The sequence below is a fragment of the Nerophis lumbriciformis genome, linkage group LG18 (assembly GCF_033978685.3).
Source record: "Nerophis lumbriciformis linkage group LG18, RoL_Nlum_v2.1, whole genome shotgun sequence".
Lineage (NCBI taxonomy): Eukaryota > Metazoa > Chordata > Actinopteri > Syngnathiformes > Syngnathidae > Nerophis > Nerophis lumbriciformis.
In genome coordinates, this window is record NC_084565.2 from 39,602,501 (window position 1) to 39,627,500 (window position 25,000).

The 25,000-nt window shown below is 36.7% G+C and overlaps 2 protein-coding genes across 2 annotated transcripts in view; both read left to right on the plus strand.

Annotated features, from left to right (window-relative positions):
- myo7ba (myosin VIIBa) overlaps window positions 1-22,780 on the plus strand; it is a 92,231-nt gene extending 69,451 nt beyond the window's left edge. Inside the window, exons 37-47 of the mRNA XM_072915128.1 lie at window positions 1,615-1,768; window positions 1,842-1,997; window positions 5,902-6,007; window positions 9,121-9,234; window positions 9,325-9,412; window positions 15,023-15,129; window positions 17,158-17,343; window positions 17,574-17,690; window positions 17,805-17,888; window positions 21,819-21,938; window positions 21,999-22,780. Of these exons, the coding sequence (XP_072771229.1) occupies window positions 1,615-1,768; window positions 1,842-1,997; window positions 5,902-6,007; window positions 9,121-9,234; window positions 9,325-9,412; window positions 15,023-15,129; window positions 17,158-17,343; window positions 17,574-17,690; window positions 17,805-17,888; window positions 21,819-21,938; window positions 21,999-22,091 (1,325 nt within the window). The 3' untranslated portion in view covers window positions 22,092-22,780. The remainder of the gene's footprint in view (window positions 1-1,614; window positions 1,769-1,841; window positions 1,998-5,901; window positions 6,008-9,120; window positions 9,235-9,324; window positions 9,413-15,022; window positions 15,130-17,157; window positions 17,344-17,573; window positions 17,691-17,804; window positions 17,889-21,818; window positions 21,939-21,998) is intronic.
- A 1,628-nt stretch (window positions 22,781-24,408) lies between these two features.
- Window positions 24,409-25,000, plus strand: part of gpr17 (G protein-coupled receptor 17) — a 19,490-nt gene continuing 18,898 nt past the window's right edge. Inside the window, exon 1 of the mRNA XM_061978631.2 lies at window positions 24,409-24,787. The gene's annotated coding sequence lies outside the window, so the exon portion shown is untranslated. The remainder of the gene's footprint in view (window positions 24,788-25,000) is intronic.

Genomic DNA, 25,000 nt, shown 5'->3' on the forward strand with positions numbered 1-25,000 from the left:
AACATTTTTCCCCGTCAGATTTGGACAACCATCTGTTGTCACACCTGCCAGCTTGTCCCATTTCAGTCCTAACATGTCCAAACACGCATTTACCTATGTGAACAAGTCATTACCGGTGGTTGTCTCTTTAATTGACTGCATGGCTGCCAGCTACTCTGTAATTTGAAAGTCTGCAGTTATCCCACGTAAGAAGATGAGCAGCTGGGCGGTGTCACGTACATCGCAGCGCTCATCCAAAACCAGCGAAAAACAGTCAAAGTTGGCCGTTCTGTTCTTCAGCTGAAGCCATACTTGCCAACCCTCCCGGATTTTCCGGGAGACTCCCGAAATTCAGCACCTCTCCCGAAAACCTCCCGGAATAAATTTTCTCCCGGAATTCAGCCGGAGCTGGAGGCCACGCCCCCTCCAGCTCCATGCGGACCTGAGTCCAGTGTGCGCACACAATTGGGAGACGAAGCAGAAGAACGAGACCATAGTCTAAGAGCGCAGGGGAGACACTTCTCCAGGGCCGATGTATGCTCGGGGCAACACCTTTCACTTTCTCCACAGCGGACGACTTTAGGGTGAATGATGAGTCCAGCGATTAGTTGCAAATCTTGCTTTGATTGCTTGCACACAGCCAATCCAACACAAAACCAACTAGTCCCTCCCCGCACTCACGCTACCCCGCTCCCTCTCTTCTCTAGCCCACACACTCACTGACGTCACTCACCTCACATGCTGTCACCTATTAAAGGGCCACACACACACATACTCTACTCTCATAGCACACAGTACAGTTAGTAGAACTGTGTTTTCATTACTGTGTATTTGATAGGTGCCATTGCCCAGGAATTGTATTGCATTGTATTTTCAAGTACAACAATGAGTAGATGAGTGTTGTGTGTATATGTGTAAATAAATGAACACTGAAATTCAAGTATTTATTTTATTTATATATATAATAAAATAAATATATATATATATAGCTAGAATTCACTGAAAGTCAAGTATTTCATACATATATATATATATATATATATATATATATATATATATATATATATACATATATGAATGAAATACTCCAGTTGGTGAATTCTAGCTGTAAATATACTCCTCCCCTCTTAACCACGCCCCCAACCACGCCCCGCCCCACCCCCGACCACGCCCCCCACCCCCCACCTCCCGAAATCGGAGGTCTCAAGGTTGGCAACTACGGCTGAAGCTCCAGGTTTCCAACGATGGTCTCAACCCGCCTCGTTACAGTGCGTCGGGAGAGTGACACGTTCTCAAATGCGCCCCTCTTCTCCGGGCATATCAGCGCAACAGAGTCCAATAAGCACTCCTTAATAAACTCTCCGTCAGAAAACGCCTTACTTTTTCTGGCGATTTTGTGAGAAATGACGAAAACTTGTCCTGACGGCTGCATCTCTGGGGGTGTGACATTTGGCAAAAAGTCCTTGTTGGGTTTGCAGTTTTACCATCAACGCATCAGCTTCCCTTGCGCGCGCTTCATCAGACAGATTCCGGTATTTTTCCTCGTGCTTCGTCGTGTAGTGGCGATTCAATTTGTCACTAATAAAGCGCCACGAACAAACTCCCTTGTGTTATTCCTCCCTGAGTCCGGTCCACCCGTCCTCAAGTACATGGGCGACTACCCCACCAAGCAGACCCAGAGTCCCGTGGAGCTCACCGACCAGATCTTCGGGCCCGCCACTGAGAAGGAAGCCCTCAGAGACGAGGTCTACTGCCAGATCATGAAGCAGATGACAGGCAACAACAACCGGTACGCCCCCCCCTTGGTCTGGTCTGAGAGGTTTTTGTGTGGTCTCATCCTGGGCTGGCGGGTCTGCACGCAGGTTCAGCGTGGAGCAGGGCTGGCAGCTGCTGTGGCTTTGCTGCGGACTCTTTCCTCCCAGCCAGACGCTCCTGAAGCACACTCGGAGGTTCCTGGAGTCGCGCCGCAGAGAACCGCTGGCGTCAGACTGTCTGCAGAGACTGCAGAGCTCCTTGAGGTCGGACACGTTCTTTTGTGCATCAGGACACACAATGCCTTAAGAGCCGTGCTTGTGCTCGTGTGCACACCCCAAAAGCAGTGAAGTTGGCACATTGTGTTAATGGTAAAATATTCAATTGAATAGACTGCAAAGACAAGATATTTAACGTTCCAATTGGTAAACTTTTGTTATTTTTTTTCAAATATTAGCTCATTTGGGATTTTATGCCTGCAACAGGCTTAAAAAAAAGCTGGCACAAGTGGCAAAAAAGAAACTGCCACTTATAGTCCAGAAAAATACGGTATATATGTATATATACATACACACACGCATTCTTCCCTGCTTGGCACTCAGCATCAATGGTTGGAATTGGGGGTTAAATCACCAAAAATGATTCCCAGGCGCGGCGCCGCTGCTGCCCACTGCTCCCCTCACCTCCCAGGGGGTGATCAAGGGGATGGGTCAAATGCAGAGGACAAATTTCATTACACCTAGTGTATGTGTGACAATCATTGGTACTTTAACTTAACTTTAACTTTACACATACAAACCGTAGCACACAAAAAAGCACATTTAATAAATAAAAACGTTATTATGGTCTTACCTTTACTTATAAATTAAGTCAATGCGCCGCAACTAAAGCCCTCACTTAAACTTTCCACGTGCAAGATTGAATCTATTTAAAAAAGTGTAACCGAGGGTTTATAAATGTGGCCTATACTGTATGAAACTACAAAATAACAAACACGGAGGCTCCAGTTTACACGAGGACCACTTTATTTACCTTCTTTCAAAAACCTCCGCAACGTGACATCACTTCCGCTCTTAGCGCCTTCAAAATAAGAGCTCAAGGCATATACTGTATAACAGTGCATAACAGGAACTTAACATCACAAAGAGGAAAGCCCATGAAAATAGGTTACAAAAGTTATTTAATAAGAAGCCAAAAGTGCAAAAACAATAATGTTTGTGTTGGAGGAGTTGTGAATTAGGTACATTAGGTACATTAGGTACACCTGCAGACTGCAGGTGTACCTAATGTTGTGGCCCTGCAGTCATTCACAACTCCTCCAACACGAACATTATTGTTTTTGCACTTTTTGGCTTCTTATGAAATAACTTTTTTAAATAGATTCAATCTTGCACGTGGAAAGTTTAAGTGTGGGCTTTAGTTGATATAACAATTCTACGGCGGGGGTGCAGGAGGCGGGATTACTGGAGCCTCAGCCAGTGCGTCTTTTGCAGCCGTTTTATGATCGCTCAGCACAAGAAATACGTTACACACATACAGTTGTTGACAAAATACACTGTACATTATATACCTCAGCTAACTAAACTATGGAAATGTATAATATAATTCATATAGCAATACAGTCTCACTGCACAGCAGGCCAGCAGTTAGCCGAGTCCGTCCATGTTGAGGCACTGAGTGACGTGCCTCAACTGGCTGCTGTTCACCGCACCGTCTCTTCTCAGTATTTGAACGGCAAATGTGAAAATTCAGCGATTTTGAATAAAAATAATCTAAAACTGGTGAAGTTAAATGGAAAGTAACTTTATAGTATAATCACTGGATACATATAACAATTTAAATTTTTTTTTTTCTTTTTACATTTTTTTTCTTTCCATGATGGCAGGTGAGGCCCCGCCTCACCTGCCTCTAGTGACTGCACGTCACTGATATATATATATATATATATATATATATATATATATATATATATATATACTGTGTGTGTGTGTATATATATATATATATATATATATATATATATATATATGTCTTAATAAGGTTATCCAAAAAATAGTGCTCGATACCGTAGTAGAGCGCAATATATGTACGTGTGGGGAAAAAAATCACAAGACTATTTCATCTCTACAGGCCTGTTTCATGAGGGGGGTACCCTCAATCGTCAGGAGATTTTAATGGGAGCATTCGCATACCATGGTTTATATAGGGCACAGAGTGGGTGGGTACAGGCTGGCCTAGGGGCGTGGTGATTGGTTCATGTGTTACCTAGGAGGTGTTTCCGTCTATGGCGGCATGTTGTTACAATTTCGCTGCGCTTGTTGAGGGATGACAGGTCTGGACGGTAGATAATAAACAGTTTCTCTTTCAAGCATAGGTTGCATCTTTTATTACCACTATTGTAAGGTGTGCTGGATGCAAGAATTTGCCATGTTATTGAATATTCAACATTATTGTCTTTGAGGTCCCAAATGTGTTTGCTGAGTTCTGTGGTATTTCGCAGGTTTTTGTTCCTGAAAGAAGCCTTGTGGTTGTTCCATCTGGTTTTGAATTCACCCTCGGTTAATCCTACATATTTTCAAAGAGAACGGCCTACGGATCACGATTGAAGCCAACAAGCAAACCGTCAACTTTCTTGACGTCACTTTCAACCTGAGAAATAACAGCTACCAACCATTCACGAAACCCAACACAACACTCCAATACGTGCACCATGACAGCAACCACCCACCCACCACCACGAAAAGAATACCTACCGGAATCAATAAAAGGCTATCGATGCTGTCATCTAGCAAAGCTGAATTTGACCAAGCAACCCCCCCGTACCAAAAAGCCCTTGATGAAAGCGGATACAATTTCACCCTCACCTATGAACCCACGCCAGGAAACCAGCCAAAAAAGAACAGAAAACGAAACGGCATCATCTGGTACAACCCCCCATACAGCAAAAACGTCTCAACGAACATTGGACACAAATTCCTCAACCTGATTGACAAACACTTTCCCAAAGACAACAACCTAAGAAAAGTATTCAACAAGAACAACATCAAATTGAGCTACAGCTGCATGAACAATATACGACAAATCATCTCAAACCACAACAAAACAAATGCAAATGAGCCGTCGACCCCCAGTCAGAACGACTCCAAAACCAACAAAGCATGTAACTGTCGAAAGAAACCTGATTGCCCCCTCAACGGGGGATGCTTACAAACATCAGTTGTCTACCAATCTAAGGTAATACGCAAGGACATTAACACATCCGACACATATGTAGGATTAACCGAGGGTGAATTCAAAACCAGATGGAACAACCACAAGGCTTCTTTCAGGAACAAAAACCTGCGAAATACCACAGAACTCAGCAAACACATTTGGGACCTCAAAGACAATAATGTTGAATATTCAATAACATGGCAAATTCTTGCATCCAGCACACCTTACAATAGTGGTAATAAAAGATGCAACCTATGCTTGAAAGAGAAACTGTTTATTATTTACCGTCCAGACCTGTCATCCCTCAACAAGCGCAGCGAAATTGTAACAACATGCCGCCATAGACGGAAACACCTCCTAGGTAACACATGAACCAATCACCACACCCCTAGGCCAGCCTGTACCCACCCACTCTGTGCCCTATATAAACCATGGTATGCGAATGCTCCCATTAAAATCTCCTGACGATTGAGGGTACCCCCCTCATGAAACAGGCCTGTAGAGATGAAATAGTCTTGTGATTTTTTTCCCCACACATACATATATATATATATATATATATATATATATATACAATGGTGCAAATTTTTTCCCAGATAAATGTGTATGACTTTAAAAAGTTCAAACTCAAAGCTGCTACGTCAACCTGTATGTGTGTATGAATAAATATGCTAATATTTTAATGCTAAAATGCTAGCTATAATGTGCATTGAGTACCAAAATATATTACTCTGAGTTGTGTACTTGACATTTAAAAAAAAAAAATGCTAGCATGCATCAAGTACCAACATATGAGTGATACCCACAAAACTAATATTGACCTTTTTTAAAAACACAATGGAAAATACTAAAAGAAAAGAAAGATGTTGGTCATTATGGCAGCCATATTTTATTGTAATGATGATGATGACTTCACAGTCTCCTGGGTTAAGTAGAAGTCTCTCCTGTCTGCTGCAGGATGGAGCCTAGGAAGCTGCCGCCACACCAGGTGGAAGTGGACGCCATCCAGCAGAACAGCACGCAGATCTTCCACAAGATCCACTTCCCCAACGACACTGGAGAGGTAGGACCCTGGCGGGAACTGCATTTTTGGGGGAATTCTTACATCTTTTTGGCGTTCTAAATAGTGCAAAACTGCTAGCACAAGGCAACTAACAATGATATTGAACAATATTGCGATTATTTAAAGTCATTTTAAGCATTTCTCTCAAGCGTTAATTTGGAATAGCAACTACAGACTGTGGTGAAGTAGGCCGGCTTCGTCGCGTGAAAAAGCCTACAATTTGTGGTTGTTTTCCGCGATATACAATATATATCTCGATATTTTTTCCGTAAAGTAAAAACATTTTGTAAAAAATAAGTGTTTGCAATTAGCTAAACGTCTAATAAAGAAAATAACGTAAAACTCACAAGGTTCAATGACAGAATGGTTGTATCTTTCAGCACTTTTTTTTACCTGATGAATTACACCTGTTAGCGTGTATATATAATCAGGTACTTGACGCTTGTTTCCGTTAGAATTTTATCTGTTATCATGCTATCTTTTTGTTTTTATTTTTTAGCTGATTCTATAAGTATACACCTTGATGCATGCTAACGTTAGCAGGCTAGCATTTTAAACACTTTTGTCAGGTATTTAAGTACATGACGCATGTAACAGCTAGCATTTTACCATGCTATTGTAGCTAATTTAGCAGGTCTACACCTCAGCGTCAAACATTTTGTTACTTGACGAATTATGCCTGTTAGCATACTAAGATAAGAATGCTATTTTTTTAGCTAATTTTGTAGATCTACACCCCAGTCGTATTTTAATACTGAATGCATGCTAATGTTAGCAGGCTATCATTTTAAACCCATTTTTCAGGTAGACACCTCAGAGTGCTATATTTAGGTACTTGACGCATGTTGCAGTTAGCATTTTAGCATGCTAACATTAGCATGCTAGATATTTTAGCTAATTTAACAGGTATACACTGTAGCATCAAATATTTTGTTACTTGACTAGCATGTTATCTTTCTTTTTTTCAACCGAGCCATCATGTAGCAGCAGTGCTAAACGTCCCGTAAAGAAAATAAGAACATAAAACTCAGGCTAGCGTTAGCAGGCTAGCGTTTTTAAACAACATTTTCAGGTAGACACCTATTTAGGTACCTGACGCTCGTTTCAGTTAGCATTTTAGCATGCTAACATTAGCATGCTAGATATTTTAGCTAAGTTAACATGTATACACCGCCGCATCAAATTTTTTGTTACCGGTACTTGACGAATTACACCTGTTAGCATGTTTATTTTAGCATACTTTGTAGGTACATGTATGCGCCTCAGTCATATTTTAGGACTTGATGCATGCTAACGTTAGGGGGCTAGCATTTTAAATACAATTTTTCAGGTAGACACCTATTTAGGTACCTAACGCTTGTTTCAGTTAGCATTTTAGCATGCTAACAGTAGCATGCTAGATATTTTAGCTAATTTAACAGGTATACACTGTAGCATCCAATATTTTGTTACTTGACTAGCATGTTATCTTTCTTTTTTTCAACCGAGCCAACATGTAGCAGCAGTGCCAAACGTCCCGTAAAGAAAATAAGAACATAAAACTCACAAGGTTCAATGGCGGGATGGTTGTATCTTTCAGCATTTTTTTTACTTGACGAATTACACCTGTTAGCATGTTATAGTATGCTATCTTATTTTCGCCTATTTTGTAGGTACATGTATGCGTCTCAGTCATATTTTAGTACTTGATGCATGCTATTGTTAGCAGGCTAGCGTTTTTAAACAAAATTTTCAGGTAGACAACTATTTAGGTACCTGACGCTCGTTTCAGTTAGCATTTTAGCATGCTAACATTAGCATGCTAGATATTTTAGCTAGTTTAACATGTATACACCGCCGCATCAAATTTTTTGTTACTTGACGAATTACACCTGTTAGCATGTTTATTTTAGCATACTTTGTAGGTACATGTATGCGCCTCAGTCATATTTTAGGACTTGATGCATGCTAACGTTAGAGGGCTAGCATTTTAAATACAATTTTTCAGGTAGACACCTATTTAGGTACCTAATGCTTGTTTCAGTTAGCATTTTAGCATGCTAACAGTAGCATGCTAGATATTTTAGCTAATTTAACAGGTATACACTGTAGCATCAAATATTTTGTTACTTGACTAGCATGTTATCTTTCTTTTTTTCAACCGAGCCATCATGTAGCAGCAGCAGTGCTAAACGTCCCATAAAGAAAATAAGAACATAAAACTCACAAGGTTCAATGGCGGGATGGTTGTATCTTTCAGCATTTTTTTTACTTGACGAATTACACCTGTTAGTATGTTATAGTATGCTATCTTATTTTCGCCTATTTTGTAGGTACATGTATGCGCCTCAGTCATATTTTAGTACTTGATGCATGCTAATGTTAGCAGGCTAGCGTTTTTAAACAAAATTTTCAGGTAGACACCTATTTAGGTACCTGACGCTCGTTTCAGTTAGCATTTTAGCATGCTAACATTAGCATGCTAGATATTTTAGCTAATTTAACATGTATACACTGCTGCATCAAATATTTTGTTACTTGACGAATTACACCTGTTAGCATGTTTATTTTAGCATACTTTGTAGGTACATGTATGCGCCTCAGTCATATTTTAGTACTTGATGCATGCTAATGTTAGCAGGCTAGCGTTTTTAAACAACATTTTCAGGTAGACACCTATTTAGGTACCTGACGCTCGTTTCAGTTAGCATTTTAGCATGCTAACATTAGCATGCTAGATATTTTAGCTAATTTAACATGTATACACCGCCGCATCAAATATTTTGTTACTTGACGAATTAGCATGTTTATTTTAGCATACTTTGTAGGTACATGTATGCGCCTCAGTCATATTTTAGTACTTGATGCATGCTAACGTTAGCGGGCTAGCATTTTAAATACAATTTTTCAGGTAGACACCTATTTAGGTACCTAACGCTTGTTTCAGTTAGCATTTTAGCATGCTAACATTAGCATGCTAGATATTTTAGCTAATTTAACAGGTATACACTGCAGCATCAAATATTTTGTTACTTGACGAGTTATGCCTGTTAGCAGTTGTGCAGTTTCCGTTTAAAGCTAGCCGGAGCTAAGCTAGCTAAGAATTTTTTTCTAGCAAACTGTCCTGTCTGCAGATTTTTGAGGTGGCGACCAGCACCAAGATCAAAGATCTGATCAGGAACATCTCCAACAAGCTGCAACTGGCTTCAGCGGAAGGCTTTAGCATTTTCATCAAAACCCGCGACAAGGTGCGTCGCACACTCTGTGGGGAATATGAAGACCCCGAAAGGGACAAGCGGTAGAAAATGGATGGATGGATGGTTGTCTTTTTCTTCCAGGTGCTCAGTCTGAACGACAGCGACTACTTCTTTGACAGTCTGAGGCAAATCACAGACTGGTCCAAGAATGCCAAACTCAATAAAGATGGTAATGTGTACATGCTAACATTAGCATGCTAGATATTTTAGCTAGCTCAGCAGGTATACAGTACACCTCCGTGTCAAATGTTTTGTTACTTGACAAATTATACCTGTTAGCATGCTAACGTTAATATGCAATTTTATTTTATTTTAGCTTATTTTGCTAATTTTGCATGCTAACGTTAGTATGCTATCTTTTAAAAAAAAAAGGTTTTACCTAATTTTATAAGTATACATCATGATGCATGCTAATGTTAGCAAGCTAGCATTTTAAACAATTTTTCAGGTACACACCTCAGAATAGTATATTTAGGTATTTGATGCTAACATCAGCATGCTAGATTTGTTTTAGCTAATTTAGCAGGTATACACTTCAGCGCTAAAACATTTTTTTACTTGACGAATTATACCTGCTAAATTAAACTAACATTGGTATTTTTTTTTTTTTAGCTAATTTTGTAGATATTCACCTACGTCGTATTTTAATACTGACTGCATGCTAACGTTAGCAGGCTAGCATTTCAAACACATTTTTCAGGTAGACACCTCAGAGTGATATATTTAGGTACTTGACGCTTGTTACAGTTAGCATTTTAGCATGCTATTTTAGCTAATCTAACAGGTATACACCTCAGCGCTAAAACATTTTTTTACTTGACAAAGTATACCTGTTAGCATACTAACGTCAGTATGCTATTTTTTTTTTTTTTTTTTAGCTAATTTTGTAGATATTCACCTACGTCATTTTAATACTGACTGCGTGCTAACGTTAGCAGGCTAGCATTTTAAACACATTTTTCAGGTAGACACCTCAGAGTGATATATTTAGGTACTTGACACATGTTACAGTTAGCATTTTAGCATGCTATTTTAGCTAATTTAGCAGATATACACCTCAGCGCTAAAACATTTTTTTACTTGACAAATTATACCTGTTAGCATACTAACGTTAGTATGCAATTTTTTTTTTAGCTAATTTTGTAGATATTCACCTTATCATATTTTAATACTGACTGCATGCTAATGTCAGCAGGCTAGCATTTTAAATCCATTTTTCAGGTAGACACCTCAGAGTGATATATTTAGGTATTTGACGCATATTACAATTAGCATTTTAGCATGCAAACATTAGCATGCTAGATTTTTTTTAAGCTAATTTAGCAGGTATACACCTCAGCGCTAAAACATTTTATTACTTGACGAATTATACCTGTTAGCATACTAACGTTAGTATGCTCTTTTTTTTTAGCTAATTTTGTAGATATTCACCTTCGTCGTATTTTAATACTGACTACATGCTAACGTTAGCAGGCTAGCATTTTAAACATTTTCTTTCAGGTAGACACCTCAGAGTGATGTATTTAGGTACTTGACGCATGTTACAGTTAGCATTTTAGCATGCTATTTTAGCTAATCTAGCAGGTATACACCTCAGCGTCAAATATTTTGTTACTTGACAAATTATACCTGTTAGCATACTAACAGGTATGCTATTTTATTTCTATTTTTAGCTCATTTTGTAGATATTCACCTTAGTCGTATTTTAATACTGACTGCGTGCTAACGTTAGCAGGCTAGCATTTTATACATTTTCTTTCAGGTAGACACCTCAGAATGATATATTTAGGTACTTGACGCATGTTACAATTAGCATTTTAGCATGCTATTTTAGCTAATTTAGCAGGTATACACCTCAGCGCTAAAACATTTTTTTATTTGACGAATTATACCTGCTAAATTATACTAACGTTAGTATTTTTTTTTTTTTTAGCTAATTTTGTAGATATTCACCTTAGTCGTATTTTAATACTGACTGCATGCTAACGTTAGCAGGCTAACATTTTAAACCCATTTTTCAGGTAGATATATTTAGAGTGATAGTGATATTTAGAGTGATATATTTAGGTATTTGACGCATGTTACAGTTAGCATTTTAGCATGCTATTTTAGCTAATCTAGCAGGTATACACCTCAGCGTCAAACATTTTGTTAGTTTAAAAATTATACCTGTTAGCATACTAACGTCAGTATGCTATTTTTTATTTTTTTTAGCTAATTTTGTAGATATTCACCTATGTCGTATTTTAATACTGACTGCATGCTAACGTTAGCAGGCTAGCATTTCAAACACATTTTTCAGGTAGACACCTCAGAGCGATATATTTAGGTACTTGACGCATGTTACAGTTAGCATTTTAGTATGCTATTTTAGCTAATCTAGCAGGTATACACCTCAGCGTCAAACATTTTGTTACTTGACAAATTATACCTGTTAGCATACTAACGTCAGTATGCCAAATTTTTTTTTTAGCTAATTTTGTAGATATTCACCTACGTCATATTTTAATACTGACTGCGTGCTAACGTTAGCAGGCGAGCATTTCAAACACATTTTTCAGGTAGACACCTCAGAGTGATGTATCTAGGTACTTGACGCATGTTACAGTTAGCATTTTAGCATGCTATTTTATCTAATCTAGCAGGTATACACCTCAGCGTCAAACATTTTGTTACTTGACAAATTATACCTGTTAGCATACTAACATCAGTATGCTATTTTTTATTTTTTTTTAGCTAATTTTGTAGATATTCACCTACGTCGTATTTTAATACTGACTGCATGCTAACATTAGCAGGCTAGCATTTTAAACACATTTTTCAGGTAGACACCTCAGAGTGATATATTTAGGTACTTGACGCATGTTACAGTTAGCATTTTAGCATGCTATTTTATCTAATTTAGCAGGTATACACCTCAGCGCTAAAACATTTTTTTACATGACAAATCATACTTGTTAGCATACTAACGTTAGTATGCTTTTTTTTTTTTTTTTAGCTCATTTTGTAGATATTCACCTTCATCGTATTTTAATACTGACTGCATGCTAACTTTAGCAGGTTAGCATTTTAAACATTTTCTTTCAGGTAGACACCTCAGAGTGATATATTTAGGTACTTGACGCATGTTACAATTAGCATTTTAGCATGCTATTTTAGCTAATTTAGCAGGTATACACCTCAGCGCTAAAACATTTTTTTACTTGACGAATTATACCTGCTAAATTATATTAACGTTAGTATGCTTTTTTTTTTTTATAGCTAATTTTGTAGATATTCACCTTAGTCGTATTTTAATACTGGCTGCATGCTAACGTTAGCAGGCTAGCATTTCAAACACATTTTTCAGGTAGACACCTCAGAGTGATATATTTAGGTACTTGACGCATGTTACAGTTAGCATTTTAGCATGCTATTTTAGCTAATCTAGCAGGTATACACCTCAGCGTCAAACATTTTGTTAGTTTAAAAATCATACCTGTTAGCATACTAACTTCAGTATGCTATTTTTTATTTTTTTTAGCTAATTTTGTAGATATTCACCTACGTCGTATTTTAATACTGATTGCACGCTAATGTTAGCAGGCTAGCATTTTAAACACATTTTTCAGGTAGACACCTCAGAGTGATGTATTTAGGTACTTGACGCATGTTACAGTTAGCATTTTGGCATACTATTTTATCTAATTTAGCAGGTATACACCTCAGCGCTAAAACATTTTTTTACTTGACAAATTATACCTGTTAGCATACTAATGTCAGTATGCTATTTTTTTTTTAAACTCATTTTGTAGATATTCACCTTAGTCGTATTTTAATACTGACTGCATGCTAACGTTAGCAGGCTAGCATTTAAAACACATTTTTCAGGTAGACACCTCAGAGTGATATATTTAGGTACTTGACGCATGTTACAATTAGCATTTTAGCATGCTATTTTAGCTAATTTAGCAGGTATACACCTCAGCGCTAAAACATTTTTTTACTTGACGAATTATACCTGCTAAATTATATTAACGTTAGTATGCTTTTTTTTTTTTTAGAGCTAATTTTGTAGATATTCACCTTAGTCGTATTTTAATACTGACTGCATGCTAACGTTAGCAGGCTAGCATTTCAAACACATTTTTCAGGTAGACACCTCAGAGTGATATATTTAGGTACTTGACGCATGTTACAGTTAGCATTTTAGCATGCTATTTTAGCTAATCTAGCAGGTATACACCTCAGCGTCAAATATTTTTTTACTTGACAAATTATACCTGTTAGCATACTAACGTTAGTATGCTATTTTTTTTTTTTAACTCATTTTGTAGATATTCACCTTAGTCGTATTTTAATACTGACTGCATGTTAACGTTAGCAGGCTAGCATTTTAAACACATTTTTCAGGGAGACACCTCAGAGTCATATATTTAGGTACTTGACGCATGTTACAGTTAGCATTTTAGCATGCTATTTTAGCTAATTTAGCAGGTATACACCTCAGCGCTAAAACATTTTTTTACATGACAAATCATACTTGTTAGCATACTAACGTTATTATGCTATTTTTTTTTTTTAGCTCATTTTGTAGATATTCAATTTCGTCGTATTTTAATACTGACTGCATGCTAACGTTAGCAGGCTAGCATTTTAAACATTTTCTTTCAGGTAGACACCTCAGAGTGATATATTTAGGTACTTGACGCATGTTACAATTAGCATTTTAGCATGCTATTTTAGCTAATTTAGCAGGTATACACCTCAGCGCTAAAACATTTTTTTACTTGACGAATTATACCTGCTAAATTATACTAACGTTAGTATGCTATTTTTTTTTATAGCTAATTTTGTAGATATTCACCTTAGTCGTATTTTAATACTGACTGCATGCTAACGTTAGCAGGCTAGCATTTTAAACACATTTTTCAGGTAGACACCTCAGAGTGATATATTTAGGTACTTGACGCATGTTACAATTAGCATTTTAGCATGCTATTTTATCTAATTTAGCAGGTATACATCTCAGTGTTAAACATTTTGTCAAACATTTTGTTACTTGCCAAATTAGTACAAACTACTTTTTTTTAAGCTAATTTTGTAGATATTCACCTTAGTCGTATTTTAATGCTGACTGCATGCTAACGTTAGCAGGCTAGCATTTTAAACCCATTTTTCAGGTAGACACCTCAGAGTGATATATTTAGGTACTTGACGCATGTTACAGTTAGAATTTTCGCATGCTTGATATTTTAGTTAATTTAGCAGGTATACATCTCAGTGTCAAATATTTTTTTTACTTGCCAAATTCCACCTGTTAGCACGCTAAGGTATGCTAGACTTTTTTTTATACATACCGCAGTCATATTTTAGTACTTGATGCATGCTAACGTTAGCAGGCTAGCATTTTAAACACATTTTTCAGGTACACACCTCAGAGTGATATATTTGGGTACTTGACACATGTTACAGTTAGCATTTTCGCATGCTTGATATTTTAGTTAATTTAGCAGGTATACACCTCAGCGTCAAATATGTTTTACTTGACAAATTATACCGTATTATATCTTTTTTATATATACCTCAGTCATATTTTAGTACTTAGCAGGCTAGCATTTTAAACTTTTCATTCAACTAATTATTTCGGCACTTGACGCATGTTACAGTTACTATTTTAGCTCGCTAACTTTACCATGCTAGATATTTTAGCTATCCAGCAGGTAAATTGCAGTGGTTTGAAGGTGACCAAAATCAAAATGTCCCTCAGTGGACAAAGTTGACATGAGTTTGTGTGCAGCCGGGCAAGTCAACGTGTCCTACCTGGTTTTCTTCATGAAGAAGTTGTGGTTTAACATCATCCCTGGCCGGGATGTGGAGGCTGACCTCATCTTTCACTTCCCACAGGTGTGTTCCAGATCCACACACACACATTTTTGTATTTCTTACCTTCTTGAGACCTGAGAAAAATGCCTCCCTCTTTTGGACCACCCTTTCTAGATATATAAAGATGTGTATTTACAACATTAATGATATATACATACAATGCAAATATAAAAAAAGCTTGTTGTGAAAAATGAGTTGGAATTTCACGAGAAAAAGGTCACATTTTCACAAGAAAAACTAAAAATGTTGGCAGTATTATAATAAAAGTCGTCATTTTACTCAACGCAAGTCAAAATGTTACAAGAAAAACTGAACATGTGTGCAATATTATGATAAAAATTGGAATTTTACTCAATAACAGTCGCAATTTTACAAGAAAAGCTTAACATTTTGACAATTTTATGAAAAGAGTCGTCATTTTACTCGACAAGTCACAATTTTATAAGAAAACTTTTAAAATGTTGGCAATATTGTAATAATAATCGGAATTTTACTTGGCAAAATGATGACAAAAGTCACCATTTTACTCAAAAAACTTCACTATTTTACAAGAACAACAACAAAATGAGCAGTATTGTGACAAACGTCAGAATTTTATATGACAAATGTCACCGTTTTGAAATTAAACAGTAATAATGTTACATAAAAGAGTAATAATTTTACAAGAAAATATTGCAAAATTACAGAAACCGGGTATGAGAAATTGATCCCAATTTATTTTTTTGGTTTGTAATTATTTTTATAATTTTTTTTTGTTTATAATTGGTTTTTAATCATTATTTACTTCAAGTTATTACAGTATGTCTCCATATACATATTTATTTTATTTTTTTTAAATTAATTTAGACCAAAGGGCTCGCATTTCAATTTCTTACATGCACCTGGGGATAAATTGATTGGCAACACTAAATTGGCCCTAGTGTGTGGATGTGAGTGTGAATGTTGTCTGTCTATCTGTGTTGGCCCTGCGATGAGGTGGCGACTTGTCTAGGGTGTACCCCGCCTTCCGCCCGATTGTAGCTGAGATAGGCTCCAGCGCCCCCCGCGACCCCAAAGGGAATAAGCGGTAGAAAATGGATGGATGGACACACACACTTGTTATTTCATATGTTGGCCAGAGGGGGAGCACTTCAAATTTTTACACACACTTGTTATTCCATATGTTGACCAGAGGGGGAGCACTTTTAAAAACGATACACAGTCAATTATAAAAATCCCTCCTTTTTGGGACCACCCTCATTTTTTTTGTTTGTAATTGTTTTTTATTTTTATAATTTTTTTTTGTTTATAATTGGTTTTTTGATCATTATTTACTTCAAGTTATTACAGAATGTCTCCATATACATATTTATTTTTATTTTTTTTAATTAATTTTGAATTTTTCAATTTCTTATACACACTTGTTATTTCATATTTTGGCCAGAGGGGGAGCACTTCAAATTTTTACACACACTTGTTATTCCATATGTTGACCAGAGGGGGAGCACTTTTAAAAACGACACACAGTCAATTATAAAAATCCCTCCTTTTTGGGACCACCCTCATTTTTTTTGTTTGTAATTGTTTTTTATTTTTATAAATTTTTTTTTGTTTATAATTGGTTTTTTGATCATTATTTACTTCACGTTATTACAGTATGTCTCCATATAAATATTTATTTTTATTTTTTTTAATTAATTTGGAATTTTTCAATTTCTTACACACACTTGTTATTTCATATTTTGGCCAGAGGGGGAGCACTTCAAATTTTTACACACACTTGTTATTCCATATGTTGACCAGAGGGGGAGCACTTTTAAAAACGACACACAGTCAATTATAAAAATCCCTCCTTTTTGGGATCACCCTCATTTTGATAGATGTCACCACAAATGAGACGTTGTCTATTAGATGCAATGTTATTGATTTATGTCATCACTTGTTCACACCTCCTCATATGGAAGATACTTTTCCTTCTTCACGTCTCAAGAAGGGTAGACATACAAGAACACACACACACACACACACACACACACGTCATTGACATGATGTTTTCGTGGTGTCTTCCAGGAAGTGCCCAAGTACCTGAGGGGCTACCACGTGGTCACCAAGGAGGACTTGGTCAACATTGCGTCTCTGCTCTTCCGCATCAAAGTTGGAAACGACAAAAGTCAGTTTGTGTCGATTCCCAAGTTGCTGAAGGAGCTGGTTCCTGCTGACCAGCTGAAGGCCATGTCCGAGAACGAGTGGAAGAAGGTGCGTTATCTCTCCTTCAGTATCATTATCGCCATTTTGTGTTTTCGTGTTACCCAAAGATCCACAGCCCTAATATTCACCTTTAAATCACTTTTACTGCAAATCCCATCGGCTACAAGTATCAGTTGACTCCAAGTAATCGGTATCGGCCCTGAAAAAAAACGTATGGGTTGATCTCCTGGTGGTCATCATCTCCTACTTGACCCATGGTTGTTGTGTGTGACCTCCAGAGCGTGGTGGCGTCTTACAACAAGCAGGCAGGGATCAGCGTGGAGGAGGCCAAGGTGGCGTTCCTGAAGGTGGTTTGTCGCTGGCAGACATTCGGCTGTGCCTTCTTCGAGGTGAAGGTGAGCGTCCGCCGCCGTCTGCTACCTGGTGACCGCCATGACCCACGCCTTCTCTGACCGCCATGACCTACGCCTTCTCTGACCGCCATGACCTACGCCTTCTCTGGGTTTCAGCAAACGTCGGAGCAGAACTTCCCAGACATTGTGCGGATCGCCATCAGCAAGCAAGGACTGACAATCATCCATCCGAAAACTAAGGTTGGTAACTGCTGGGCGGAAAAATTTCGGTAAAATTGAGATGATTTTTGATATTGATGGTATTTTATTTTACACTGTGCTGAATTTCTTTTACACTGAATATTTCTGCACTGATATTTTTACACTGATTTTTTATACATTGACATTTATTTATTTTTTACGCTGAATTTGTCTGCACTGAATTTTTCTTTACACTGATTTTTCATACACTGGTATTTTGTTTTACACTGAATTTTTCTGTGCTGAATTTCTTTTACACTGAATATTTCTGCACTGATTTTTTTACACTGATTTTTTTATACACTGACATTTTTTTTACGCTGAATTTTTCCGCACTGAATTTTTTTGCGCTGAATTATTTTAACACTGAATATTTCTTCACTGACTATTTTACACTGAATTTTATACATAATTATTTTTACACTGAATTTTTGTACGCTGACATTTTTTCATGCTGAATTTTTCTGCACTGGATTTTTCTTTACACTGAATCTTTTTAACACTGAATATTTCTGCACTGACTTTTTACATTGAATTTTATACACTGTTTTTTTTACACTGAATTTTTCTTTACACTGCATTTTTTTGCACTGAATTTTTATACCAAATTTTTTTTACACTGAATTTTTATACACTATTTTTTTTTTACACTGAATTTTTCTTTGCACTGCATTTTTTTGCACTGAATTTTTTTAACACTGACTATTTTACACAGAATTTTTATACACTGATTTTTTTACACTGCATTTTTATACACTGACATTTTTTTTATGCTGAATTTTTCCGCACTGAATTTTTCTTTACACTGAATTTTTTTAACACTGAATATTTCTTCACTGACTATTTTACACTGAATTTTTATACGCTGACATTTTTTCATGCTGAATTTTTCTTTACACCGAATTTTTTTAACACTGAATATTTCTGCTCTGACTATTTTACAATGAATTTTTATGCACAATTTTTTTTTACAATGAATTTTTCTTTACACTGCATTTTTTTGCACTGAATTTTTATACATAATTTTTTTTACACTGAATTTTTAAACACAATTTTTTTTTTACACTGAATTTTTCTTTACACTGCATTTTTGTGCACTGAATTTTTTTAACACTGACTATTTTACACAGAATTTTTATACACTGATATTTTTACACTGCATTTTTATACACTGACATTTTTTATGCTGAATTTTTCCGCACTGAATTTTTCTTTACACTGAATTTTTTTAACACTGAATATTTCTTCACTGACTATTTTACACTGAATTGTTATACGCTGACATTTTTTCATGCTGAATTTTTCTTTACACCAAATTTTTTTAACACTGAATATTTCTGCTCTGACTATTTTACAATGAATTTTTATGCACAATTTTTTTTTACAATTAATTTTTCTTTACACTGCATTTTTTTGCACTGAATTTTTATACATAATTTTTTTTACACTAAATTTTCATACGATGACATTTTTTCATGCACAATTTCTCTGCACTGAATTTTTCTTTACACTGAATTTTTTTAACACTGAATATTTCTGCACTGGCTATTTTACACTGAATTTTTATACACTATTTCTTTTTACACTGAATTTTTCTTTACACTGCATTTTTATACATAATCTTTTTTACACTGAATTTTCATACGCTGACATTTTTTCATGCACAATTTCTCTGCACTGAATTTTTCTTTACACTGAATTTTTTTAACACTGAATATTTCTGCACTGGCTATTTTACACTGAATTTTTATACACAATTTTTTTTTACACTGAATTTTTCTTTACACTGCATTTTTTTGCACTGAATTTTTATACATAATCTTTTTTACACTGAATTTTCATACACTATTTTATTTTTACACTGAATTTTTCTTTACACTGCATTTTTATACACTGACATTTTTTTTATGCTGAATTTTTCCGCACTGAATTTTTCTTTACACTGAAATTTTTTAACACTGAATATTTCTTCACTGACTATTTTACACATAATTTTTATAAGCTGACATTTTTTCATGCTGAATTTTTTTTACACCAAATTTTTTTAACACTGAATATTTCTGCTCTGACTATTTTACAATGAATTTTTATGCACAATTTTTTTTTACAATGAATTTTTCTTTACACTGCATTTTTTTGCACTGAATTTTTATACATAATTTTTTTTACACTGAATTTTCATACGCTGACATTTTTTCATGCACAATTTCTCTGCACTGAATTTTTCTTTACACTGAATTTTTTTAACACTGAATATTTCTGCACTGGCTATTTTACACTGAATTTTTATACACAATTTTTTTTTACACTGAATTTTTCTTTACACTGCATTTTTTTGCACTGAATTTTTATACATAATCTTTTTTACACTGAATTTTCATACACTATTTTATTTTTACACTGAATTTTTTTTACACTGCATTTTTATACACTGACATTTTTTATGCTCAATTTTTCCGCACTGAATTTTTCGTTACACTGAATTTTTTTAACACTGAATATTTCTTCACTGACTATTTTACACTGAATTTTTATACGCTGACATTTTTTCATGCTGAATTTTTCTTTACACCAAATTTTTTTAACACTGAATATTTCTGCTCTGACTATTTTACAATGAATTTTTATGCACAATTTTTTTTTACAATTAATTTTTCTTTACACTGCATTTTTTTGCACTGAATTTTTATACATAATCTTTTTTACACTGAATTTTCATACGCTGACATTTTTTCATGCACAATTTCTCTGCACTGAATTTTTCTTTACACTGAATTTTTTTAACACTGAATATTTCTGCTCTGACTATTTTACAATGAATTTTTATGCACAATTTTTTTTTACAATGAATTTTTCTTTACACTGCATTTTTTTGCACTGAATTTTTATACATTATTTTTTTTACACTGATTTTTCATACGCTGACATTTTTTCATGCACAATTTTTCTGCACTGAATTTTTCTTTACACTGAATTTTTTTAACACTGAATATTTCTGCACTGGCTATTTTACACTGAATTTTTACACACTATTTTTTTTATACTGAATTTTTCTTTAGACTGCATTTTCTTGCACTGAATTTTTATACATAATCTTTTTTACACTGAATTTTCATACACTATTTTATTTTTACACTGAATTTTTCTTTACACTGCATTTTTTTGCACTGAATTTTTTTAACTGACTATTTTACACATAATTTTAAAACACTGATATTTTTACACTGCATTTTTATACACTGACATTTTTTTATGCTGAATTTTCTGCACTGATTTTTTCTTTACATTGATTTTTTTTAACACTGACTTTTTTACACAGAATTTTTATAAAAAATGTTTACACATAATTTTTATATGCTGACATTTTTTCATGCTGACATTTTCTGCACTGAATTTTTTCAACACTGAATATTTCTGCACTGACTATTTTACACTGAATTTTTATACACTATTTTTTTTTGTTTTACACTGAATTTGTCTTTACACTGCATTTTTTTGCACTTAATTTTTTTAACACTGACTATTTTCCACGGAATTTTAATACACTGATTTTTTTACACTGCATTTTTATACACTGGCATTTTTTTATGCTGAATTTTTCGCACTGAATTTTTCTTTACATTGATTTTTTTTTAACACTGACTATTTTACACAGAATTAATTTTTATCACAAATCTTAGGACAAAGATACAGATCAAATGTTGCATAACTTTTAATTCAGCTCACAAAATTCAGTGACATACATTCAGTGTCAAAAAAGAGACACAAATTAACCTTGTGATTCTGAGGTAAACACTTGGTGCGACCCCCAAGTAAAGTGAGTTTTAGACCCCTGCCCCAGACAGTTTAGTCTTTTATTCAAAGAAACCGACTACAAAGTCCTAAAATGAGCATGCAGGACTCCTTCACTTGTGTTGCGTCGCCCGACAGGAAGTGCTGGCCAACCACCCGTTCACCCGCATCGCCAACTGGTGCAGCGGCAGCACCTACTTCCACATGACCATCGGCAGCCTGGTGAAGGGCAGCAAGTTCCTGTGCGAAACCTCGCTGGTGAGTTCTTGTGGGCGGGCGGCGTCATTGGCACGTGTCACCTGACACCTGGCTTTGCAGGGCTACAAGATGGACGACCTCATCACCTCCTACGTCAACATGTACCTGCAAGACCGGAGGCCGGCACACAGCAGGAACCAGCGCTTCGACTGATGCCAGGTGCTTGTGGACCACCAGTTAGTGGCACGTTCTACTTAAAGACTATTTCTGCACTGACTCTGTGTTCCAAAACACGGCTCGCATGCATTTGTTTATGCTCGATCCCCTCAGCTGTCAAGGCAGAAAGGAAATGTCAACACAAGCATGGAAAAACAATGTAAAGACAATTGTAAACTTAACAATAAACTCTTAAAATGAAGGTGCAAAAATATGTTAGAAATACTTAATAAAGTGTAAGAAAATAGCGCAAAGTGTGAAAATGTAAACATAGAGAAACCGGAGAACTATTTTCTGCAGGTTTAGTGCTAGGAAGTAACGGCTGTGTAACATGAATTTGCCCTGTTAGTCTTATTTAACTATGGGAAGGAATTTTTGCTATGATGTAATTATTTAATTATTATTATTGTACTGGTTGATATAGATAATTATTGACATTTTTTTAAAGAACTACGGAAAATAAGTAACTCTGCAAAAATATATTTTATTTTAAATGTAACCTTCCTCTGATTATAATCCCTCAGCTATCAAGGCAGAAAGGAAATGTCAACACAAGCATGGAAAAACAATGTACCGTATTTTCCGCACCATAAGGCGCCCTGGGTTATAAGCCGCACCTTCAATGAACGGCATATTTCAAAACTTTGTCCACCTATAAGCCGCCCCGTGTTATAAGCCGCATCTAACTGCGCTAAAGGAATGTCAAAAAAACAGTCGGATAGGTCAGTCAAACTTTAATAATATATTAAAAACCAGCGTGATGTGGGCGCGCATGGAGTCGTATATCAACATGGACGGAGCTGCGTGAAAAAAGCCACCCGGCCTCTTCGCGTAAATTTACCTTAACCACTCGCTCATCTTTTCTTCATCCATCCATCCCTTCGAGTTAGCTTTTATGATGACGCTGGCTGGAAAGGTCGCTTTTGGCAAGGTCTTCCTTTTGAATATCACCATGGGTGGAAGTTTCTGGCCATTAGCATGGCAAGCTAGAACCACAGTGAAGGATGACTTCTCATTCCCTGTGGTGCGAATATTCACCGTACGTGCTCCCGTTGTATCCACAGTGCGGTTCACAGGAATATCAAAAGTCAGTGGAACCTCGTCCATGTTGATAATGTTCTCTGGCCGGATCTTTTTTTCAGCTATCTTGTTTTTACAACCTGTCGCTTAGTAGGAGCCATTTTGTGGTCTTTACAGATGTAAACACACAAAGGAAATGAAACGTAATATCCGCGCGCTTTTTCTTCTTCTACGCGGGCGGGTGGTTGCTTGCAGTAGAAGAAGAAGCGCTTCCTGTTCTATGGGGGCGGGTGCTTACCTTGGTGGTTGCTTGCGTAGAAGAAGAAGCACTTCCTCTTCTACGGGGAAAAAAGATGGCGGCTGTTTACCGTAGTTGCGAGACCGAAACTTTATGAAAATTAATATTAATATTAACCCATATATAAGGCGCACTGGATTATAAGGCGCACTGTCAGCTTTTGAGAAAATTTGTGGTTTTTAGGTGCGCCTTATAGTGCGGAAAATACGGTAAACACAATTGTAAACTTAACAATAAACTCCTAAAATAAAGGTGCAAAAATAAGGAATATGTAAGAAATGCTTAATAAAGTGTAAGAAAATAGTGTGAAAACATAGAAAAACTTGAGGAGAACTATGTTCTGCAGGTTTAGTGGCAGGAAGTTACGGCTGTGCTCTAAAGGGTGAGCGTGGCATTACTGATTACGAGTGCCTTGGTCTGACTACGGTCCACAAAAGGGCCAAACTGTCCAGGTGACTTCTCCTCTTTGATCCACAAACTTCTCCATTTGGACTTTCTCTTCTCGCTCCATGCAGAGAATCAAACCTTCTTTTGAACCGCCCGACTCCCTGGGTCAAACCTTGTGATTTAACCCAAACCCATAATAAAGCAGCCAGCGTTGGATTTTCTGTCTTCCAAGGGATGTTTTTACAAGGCGACGTTTCTGTTGGGATTGTGTGTGCGTGTGTGTGTGTGTGTGTGTGTGTGTGTGTGTGTCAATTAGAAGTGTAGCGTAGTGTTGAGACATTTGCATGTGGCGAGCACAAAGAGGAGAAAGGCCCGATGGTCTCCATGGACATCTGGGATCTCCGACCATAGAAGAAATATTATAATCTCTCCACATCTGTCCCGCGGCCATGTGACTGATTATTTTGGGCATTCCAATTGAGAATGCCCCCAGGGTGTGGGCAAGGGGGGCGGGGGGGTGCAACAAGGGCCTCTGTTTCTTCCAAGTGCCCCCCCCCCCCCAAACTCCCTGCCCCTCCCAACCCTCTTGTTTTGGTCTTGTTGCACAAGGAGCACCCAGAGGAGATCATCACTGAGACTTCAGTCATAAACGTGTCAATTAACACCACTATTTATCAGCAGGGGCGGCGGCGGGGGGGCTTGTTTCCACAGAGTCATAACAGACCGCCGCTCGCCCTTCGCCGAGGCGCGCCATTCTTTCACGAGCCGCTCCGCTCTGACTCGGCCTATTGTGGAAGCACAAGTGGGGAGCCAGGAAGAAAGGGCGGGGTCAAGGTTCACGCCAGAGTCTCTCACGGGTGGACCGCCCCCCCCCTGTGATCAAATTAGTCCAGACACAAAAAAGGAGCCTCAGTCTCTCATCTTGAGGGAGAAAGCGAGAGGAGGACCGCACTCTTTGTCGTCCAAGCAACTCTTCTCCTCAGCTCTGGTGAGTCTTTTCAACCATTTTTCAACTCACTTGTCTTTCTAACCCTGCATGACACTTTTCTTAGTGTAGTGGTTCACATTCCAAACACTTCCACTCAGTAATGAACACCATACTGTAGCTTATAATGACGATTACACATTTTATCAACTCTGTCATCAGACTTTGCATTTATTTATTTTCTCATTGGAAAATAAGATTATTTGCTTTTATTTT